The 8,629-nt window shown below is 34.5% G+C and overlaps 1 protein-coding gene across 1 annotated transcript; it reads left to right on the top strand.

Moving 5' to 3' along the window:
- Positions 1-1,720: 1,720 nt before the first annotated feature.
- LOC133679127 (beta-amylase 1, chloroplastic-like) lies at positions 1,721-5,552 on the top strand. The gene is made up of 4 exons (XM_062101639.1): positions 1,721-2,427; positions 3,939-4,149; positions 4,251-4,367; positions 4,504-5,552. The coding sequence occupies exons 1-4, from the start codon at positions 1,883-1,885 to the stop codon at positions 5,296-5,298; spliced, it is 1,668 nt and encodes a 555-aa protein (XP_061957623.1). The 5' UTR covers positions 1,721-1,882; the 3' UTR covers positions 5,299-5,552.
- The last annotated feature ends 3,077 nt before the right edge of the window (positions 5,553-8,629 follow it).

Here is an 8,629-nt window from a genome sequence, read left to right as displayed (position 1 = left end):
AGAGTTCATCAAACACACATTGACCAGCCATAACTCAGTAACCCAAGCCAAGCCAAAACCCCACAAACCGACCAGATCCATGAAACCAAGACGACGCTGTTAGAAAATAATATAAATCATATCTTGGACCTGATCTAACAATTTAAATTTTTAGGTTGAGATAATTCTTTGACATTGTACCAGAGCCTTGATGACCAAGCGGTCATGAGTTTAAATCTCACAATCCTTATTTATTTGACAAAAAATGAAGCGTAAGTTAGTGTGAGTTTGTACAAGTTTCAAACCCAAAGATTTTTCATTTAAGGAGGTGTGTTAGAGAATAATATAAATTATTTATTGAACATGATATAACAACTTAAATTTTTAGATTGAGATGATTCTTTGATAAATACCCATTTTAAACAAAGTCACTAACTAACCCAACTTCGAAGCAGCTCCCGGAGCCATAGATGCACCTACAACCGATAACCAACATACTAGAAACCTCATCTTGCATAAAGAAATTAACATGCAATCAGAAACCCCCCCCCATCTCGCACGAGAACACAAAACAATTCCAGCTTTTCACGCGAGAAGGACTCTTCCAGTCCACACTCGGGAGCCACGGTAATTGATTGAGGGCTTTTGGTGTTTGTTTTTTTTTTTTTTGTAATTCACATAGAAAACGCCACATGACTTAGTATTTTCTTAATGGACAACTAATACATAACGGTATTTACTATCTTGGATGAAAGAAAATATAATTTGTATAAATAAAATGATATAGCTCAGGGACAATCTAAGCACAAGCAATAAATTATTATATAGTACTTATAAACTAGTATTGGTTGCTGCTGAGTGTAAATTGAATATTTGTGTGTAGTTGGCTTCAAATATCCCAATAAAAAGTGTATAAAAAAACATCTTATTGTGTAAAATTTGAATTTATGAAGACCGCTGTAACAAGTTATTATTATTAGTGTATTTAGTATTATAATAGTTTTTATGGCGAGGACTTGCAAAAACAAGTTTTCATAAAATATTTTTACTCGTGGTTTTAAAAAAAAAAATATTTGATTAAAATTATATAAAATAAAAAAATAAAAAAATAAAAAAATAATTTTATAAATAAAAAATAAATTATTTAAATTTATATAAAATTAATATTTGAAACCTAATTATATGAATTTAATGTAAAAAACCAGAAACCGTAGATTAGTAGATAATTTGTATTTTCTTCTTCCCTTAATATAAGAAAATAAGGTAAATGGAGCAGATATTTTGTTACCCTGCTCATTCCTTACCAAACACATGATGCTGGATCCACATTTTTATTTAATAAATTCTCTTCCCAATCAATCAATAAAAAAACAATCACAATCTCACTGCCCCAATCTCAACCGTAAAAACCAATGGATCCACGTTCACACAATCCCAGCCATCTAAAATCACTCTTAACCAACCTTAACGAACACCCTAATTATATGAATTTAATGTAAAAAACCAGAAACCGTAGATTAGTAGATAATTTGTATTTTCTTCTTCCCTTAATATAAGAAAATAAGGTAAATGGAGCAGATATTTTGTTACCCTGCTCATTCCTTACCAAACACATGATGCTGGATCCACATTTTTATTTAATAAATTCTCTTCCCAATCAATCAATAAAAAAACAATCACAATCTCACTGCCCCAATCTCAACCGTAAAAACCAATGGATCCACGTTCACACAATCCCAGCCATCTAAAATCACTCTTAACCAACCTTAACGAACACCCTCCCTCCCTCTCTCACGCACGCACAAAAAAAGAAGAAAGAAACTGCCAGCAAATCATTTCTTTAATTCTTTACTCATCTCTTTTCAAATGAAACCCTAGCCAGTAATCACTGATAATCCGATCAATGGCGATCGCATCTCCATCCACACCAACTTTCTCTGCTTCCTTCTGTTGCAAACGCACTGTGTCAACTCACCTAACTCGCTTCCCTTCCACCTTGTCACCTACACGAACTCGCCACCTTCCACCTCGCCGATTCGCGATCAGCTCGCGACTCAACTCCTCAAAATCCTGCGGCTCCGTCTATCCCGACAATGGCGGGAGCGAAGATTTCGAGCATTACGAGCTTCAACATGGATTTACTGGCCCGGTGGAGCGGCGGCGGAGGGGATCGCCAGTGTACGTGACGCTGCCAGCGGAATTGGTGGCGGAGGATGGAAAGGTGAGGAGGATTAAAGTCTTGACGGCGTCTTTGAGGGCCCTGGTGACTGCTGGAGTGGAAGGCGTGGTTATGGAGATTTGGTGGGGAATAGTGGAGAGGGAGAAGCCTAGGGTTTATAATTGGGGAGGGTATTTGGATCTTGTGGCGTTAGCAAGACGGTGTGGGTTGAAGGTTAGAGCTGTCTTGGCTTTTCATCAACGTGGCACTGGACCTGGAGATCCTTTATGGTGAGAATTTCTTGATTTTAATAGAATCTTTGATGAATTGTTTTAGTTTCTGTTTAATTATTGCCTAGTTAGTTAATTGTCTCCGTTTCTTTAATTTTTAATACGGGAGGTTATGCACATTGTTAGTGATTTATGTGTTTCTTGTATAGTTATAAATGGAATTTTAGTTTATTGCCGGAGGTTTGACATAATGTGTGGAGACTTTTGGTTACTGTTAATACAATATTGTATTGCCCTTCGCCTTGATTTTTTATACCTCCAATGCTTTCCTTGTTAATGTCTTGGTTGCAGTTCTGTTATCTGTGCCGTGGGTATACTGGCAAGAAGTGCATGTCTAGAGAGTGCTATGGCTTTATGGATGATACCACTGCATTACTGCTTATGCCTAAGTTAGCGGAATTTTTTCTATATATTGTTCTTTTGTATCTAGCAAAGGTGCATAAAAATGATTTAAGTCCAAAAGCATACAGCCTGATCAGGTGAATTTTGAGTAAATCATCCCTTGAGAGCTCGGTTGAAGGTTTTTTCAACTGTCACACCTTTTGGGGAACGGTTTTGGCTGCATTCTTTGTCCCTTACTGTCAATAGTGCTAATTCGGTTGCCTAGGTGATTGGACACTTGAGTTGAAGCCTTCAATTTCTTGGCAGGTCCGAAGCAAGTATATTCACGTTCTGCTGGTTTTATTCATAGAGTTTTATGTTCTGACTTGTGTATATAATGAATATGGATAGAACCGTGTGTTGATTGTCTATAATCAACATTTTGATGGAGATCAATCTAAATAAAATTGAAAAAGCCTCTAGCTATTCATGGTAGACATCCTTGGGAAAAGAACAGGCAGATTTATTGTGTATGTAGTGTGATCAAGGTCAGCAAATCAAGTGCAATGTAGTAGCTTTACACATTTGGTGAACACTGATGATATAAATGGTTTTATTCTTTGGATAGTATGATGAGTTTTACAACATTGATGGTCTGGACCATCTAACCATGTTGATCTTTGGAATAAACAATCCCCTAGTAAGGTTGTTCTTAGTTACATTGTATAACCCGTCTTGAGTAACGTTTTAGTCATAGAACATAGGTCGTCTTGCCTACTGCTTTGTTTCTGGGGCAATTTTAAAGTATTCATTGCTCCCAAGCTACCTAGGACCTAAAGTGTTCAATTCATGGTCTGGTTTGGTGAGGGCAACCTTTTGGTTCCTCAGTTTAAGTGGATATTGTGAGGGTTTTCCTCCTTTCTTCATGGGGCTTCTAGCTAGTAGTATCCGAAGTTAGTGAGTCATATTTTGCATATGTTGAATGCGTTTAATTTAGCACCATAAGCTGTCTTATAGACATTTTCATAATTCTGGGCCCTTGCACATGTTTCAGGGTGAAAGTTTGGTTTGAAAGAAAATTTCTTTTACCAAATTTGATTTGATCTTTTTTCCTAAGTTTTGTTGTTTGGTTCTCCTGCTTGCTTGCTTATGTGCTAGTGGGTCTAAACAACTAGTTTTATATGATGAAGGGTTTCTCTTCCTCAATGGGTGCTTGAAGAGATTGATAAAGATCCAGATATAGCATATACTGATCGATTCGGTAGAAGAAACATGGAATACATTTCTCTTGGATGCGATATGTTTCCTGTCCTGAAGGGACGATCACCACTCCAAGCATATTCAGATTTTATGATGAATTTCAGAGATACTTTTAGATCTTTACTTGGTGTTGTCATTACGGTGAGATGTTACTGTTTATAATACAGCAAATCACTTCTTCAATCATTGAGAACTGATTCTTTGATTTGGCAAGTTAGTTTTCCTGATAGATCATTTTGTAGGGAGTCCAAGTTGGCATGGGTCCTGCAGGTGAATTAAGGTACCCTTCATGTCCATCACAGAAGCTAGCATGGGCTTGGCACACACGTGAGCTTGGAGAGTTTCAGTGCTATGATAAGGTACACCAACAAGTGCAATTCACTTGTAAGCTTGCAAAACTTTCATTCTCTGTAATAGGTTGCTCCAATCATTTTGCAATTCATGACTGTCGTCTTTTAGTATTGTCGCCATCTGTATTGATTTGACTGTTTGCAGTATATGATTGCATCCCTGAATGCATGTGCTCATGATGCTGGAATGCGTGAATGGGGATATGGAGGCCCGATTGGTACTGGTAATTTGATGCATGGCCCTGAGAATACTGAGTTTTTCAAAAGCAATGGTGGATCTTGGAATACCCCATTTGGGAAATTTTTTCTTCAATGGTACTCTGGGATGCTGCTGCTTCATGGCGAAAGGATATGTAGAGAAGCGAAGACTATCTTTCAGGGCACCGAAGTTGATACTTCAGCCAAAGTGGCTGGGATCCACTGGCATTATGGCATGCAATCTCATCCTTCTGAGTTAACAGCTGGCTACTACAATACTTCAAGAAGAGATGGGTACTTGCCAATTGCTCGCATGTTGGGTAGGTACGGTTTTGGTTTATGCTGCTCAGGCTTTGGAATGAGAGACGTGGAAGAAAAAAAGACAAACCCAGTCAGCAGTCCAGAGGGTTTTCTAAAACAGCTTTTATTGGCAGCTAGGGTCTGTCACATACCGATAGAAGGTGAAAATTCTACCACTTTTTTGGAAGATGAATCGTTTGAACAGGTGCTAAAGATGTCAAAGTTCTACACATATGGTCTTGAAAGCCCCACCTTTTCTTTCAACTTTATGAGGATGGACAGATACCTCTTTGAACAGCATAAATGGGTTCGCTTTACTCGTTTTGTGAAGCAATTGTCAGGGGCCAATATTTTTCGAGCCAGATTAGATTTTGGAGGCGATGTACAACCAACTTCAATGTCAGATGTTGTAAAAGTTAGAGCTGCGTATACATATTGTTAAGGAAGGAGATTCAACCCATATCCAGCAGCAAGGCAAATCATCTGATGATATCCAATCAATTGTTGCCAAATGTGTTGTGATGCCTCACTTTCAATCAATTTTTTTTCTTTTAACCGTGCAGGGTTCTTGTGAACCATATTATTTGTCCGTGTACATCTTGCCTCCCTAATATTTTTGAAGTGGCTGGCGTCTCATCAATTTGTACTTGGAAACTTGTAATGATACGTAGTGCTAATCTCTGTTCTGGCTGTTTAGTGAAGGAATGTCAGTGTCAACTCCTGCTGGCATGGCTAAGAATCAATGAGGTCATTGGTGGATTGTTTTGATTGTGAAGGGCAAGGTTATTAATACCGTTCTGACTGATCTCGTTCCACCTGAAAAAGAAAAAGAAAAAAAGAAACTAATTTCATCGCAAAATTCAAAATGACAGTCCATTTTGGATTTTTGAGATGTTTTGAATATGCTAGAGCCATTCAGTTCCGTCCAAAGATGAAGGAAGGAGAAAGAGAAATGGTAAAGGAAGGATAGAAGTACGAAAGACTTGTAGTGGAAAGAAAGGAGATGCACCGAGCAATTCGATTTCGATTTGAAAAATCGCAGCAAGAGCGAAAGAAAGTAGAGATGAAGATTTAATTGTTGCAAAATAAGGGGAAATTTGACAGGGCAGTGGAATGGGAGATGCTGTGGAACGGCCGGGATACAAGAAGGTAGAAGGTACCTAGTTGTTGTTGTTGTTGTGTGCTTGTATTGGAATACGTGACAATTAAAAAAACACAGAGATGCTTGCTTCTATTCTAATGGAAAATCGGCAATTTTAATAGAAAACCCTGGGTCACGATTCCTTTAATACTGGATTTGTTTTGAATAAGTTTTTATTTTTATTTTTATTTTTATTATTATTATTATTATTATTATTCAGGTATTGAGTTTGATGGGTTAATTTTTTTTAACTTTTTTTTTCTTTTTAATTTCATCAATTAATATCGTGTATGATTAATAATTAGATTTTATGATTTGTTTTATTTTGTTTTTTATTAGGTTATTTAGGCATCATGATTCGAGAATAGTATTTAACGAGTTAACTTGAACTGACTTGATTTATTTTTTTATTTTATTTATTTTTTATAAATTTTATTGTTTAATATTGGATCCGGCATGGTACAATGAAAATTAAATTTCATAATTTATTTTAATTTATTCTTTATAAGGTTATAGCAGTTCCAAACTAGATGTTTGTTGTTAACACACCTTAGACAGGGACAAAAAAGTTATCGAGACAATTCATATGTCACCCTAGTAGATGTTGTTAGACCGTCAGGAGATGTCATACATGCTAAAGTATGCAGCACTTATCTTAACTTTTTTTCTTTAAAAAATATTTGTTATAAAATAAAAATTTGACACCAAGGGTAATTTTGTATTTTTACAGTTCAAAAATTAAAAAAAATTCTATTACCCCATTGGCCCAGGCCAAATATTTTTGTTACAAGGGGAATACACATATATATTAAGGTGCTGTTTAGAACTGCGTTTCAAATGGTGTTTCATGAAAATTCAAATTTTTTTGTTTAAAATTAATTTTGTAATTTTTTTTATTTTTTAATGTGTTGATGTCAAAAATAATTTTTTTAAAATGAAAAAAATATTATTTTGATGTATTGTCAAGTTAAAATATTTTTTTTATATAAGGGGAATATATATATATATATATATATATATATATATATATATATATATATTAAAGCGCCATTTAGGACGGTATTTTAAATGATATTTTCATGATATTTTAATTTTTTTATTTAAAATTAATTTTGTAATGTTTTTATTTTTATTTTTATAATGTGCTGATATCAAAATTAATTTTTTAAAAAATAAAAAATATTATTTTAATACATTTCTAAATAAAATATTTTAAAAAATAACCATTACTATACTCTTAAAAATACTTGAATGCATATAAGCTTGAGGAATTTTTAAACATTTCTCACTTTTAGATGCATCTTTAATGGACACCCATGCAGCTAAAAAGTTTAAAGGCGGTGTTGTTAATAGCTAGAATTAAAATGCCGTCTGCAATCATACAAGGTAAATTCCAGCTAATGTGTGCTAAATTTTAACGAAAATGCTTTCAAATACTATCACTTTGTGAAAGATCGTAGCCATTGGTTTCATGGGGCACATAATGTCAACTTTTATAATGTTTAGAAAATAATTAGTGATATCATATGAATTATATTTTAGATTTTTTTAAAATATAATTAGAAGAAAAAAAATTCTAAATGAAGATATTTTTATTATTTTTGACAGGTCATGAGTTTCATCTTCTCTTTTATCTTTATGTTTGTCTCTTTTTTTCAAAATAAATCCAAAATATAACTAATAAAATAACACTAATTACTCCTTAAATATCATAAAATATCTCATATATAAACTAGCATAGTCCAATAAGTCCAATATGTCTACTAGTTTTTTCTTTCCTTCTTTTTGTTCTTTTACTGAGAGATATTTCTGGTTCTCAAATCAGTTTTCAGTCTTCACAATCATCATCTCTAACAAAAAAAACAAAAGGAGGACGGACAATTAGTGGAGCTGTAATTTTAAATAGTTGATACATGTGAAAAGAAATCCTGCAACATTCCAAGGGATTCAACAACTACAAGATACCCTTTTTAATTACAATTAGTGGAGCTGTAATTTTTTTTAATAATGCTTTTAAAACGTGAAAACAATCCGCCTCTAAGTCATTTTGCAAATCTTAGCAAGCATGATACCCTTTTTAATTACAATAAAGTATGATAAAATGCAGGCAGGCTGAGGATTCGCTATTTCTAGCCACGCCATAGATTTAGATACCATACAGCTCACAGATTCAATATTTAAAGGTTGTAGCGTCGAATCTTCCATGGTTTGCTATCATGAATTCCAGCAAAGTAATACGTAGCCAGCTTTGATCACCACCTCAAATGATGTGGCCGGTCTTAGTTGTCGAGCCAATGTGGCTAACCTGACTCCTCTTCCCTCAATGATTCTGTCAATATTAGGACTATTTGCCACACAAATAGCTTGCAAACAAGGTAAGCCTGTGAGTTCTAACATTTAGAGTCCACTTCAGAGAACATGTTGGTTAACAAAAAAGGAAAGAACAAAATCGGTTAAGAGTTTGAAATAATAACTCCAAGATGGATAATTTTTCTCCTGCAGTATGGTTAGAATTAATTTAGACAGATGATTATCGAAAATAATGTTGTGGGAAAAGGAGATAAAGGGTTTAATAAGCTATCATCAAATCTTTCTAAGAGAAGAGGATTAACTAAAGTTTACAAAGAAAGAT

This window comes from Populus nigra, chromosome 1, assembly GCF_951802175.1.
Source record: "Populus nigra chromosome 1, ddPopNigr1.1, whole genome shotgun sequence".
In the NCBI taxonomy this organism is placed as follows: Eukaryota; Viridiplantae; Streptophyta; class Magnoliopsida; order Malpighiales; family Salicaceae; genus Populus; species Populus nigra.
This window is presented reverse-complemented; position numbering and strand designations above follow the sequence as displayed.

What these genes read in the sequence shown, in the direction of transcription:
- LOC133679127 (XM_062101639.1), top strand. Translation starts at nt 1,883, where the DNA reads ATGGCGATCGCATCTCCATCCACACCAACTTTCTCTGCTTCCTTCTGT. An exon ending in TACTTGGTGTTGTCATTACG is followed by an intron (nt 4,150 to 4,250) that starts GTGAGATGTTAC and finishes ATCATTTTGTAG; the next exon opens with GGAGTCCAAGTTGGCATGGG. An exon ending in AGTTTCAGTGCTATGATAAG is followed by an intron (nt 4,368 to 4,503) that starts GTACACCAACAA and finishes GACTGTTTGCAG; the next exon opens with TATATGATTGCATCCCTGAA.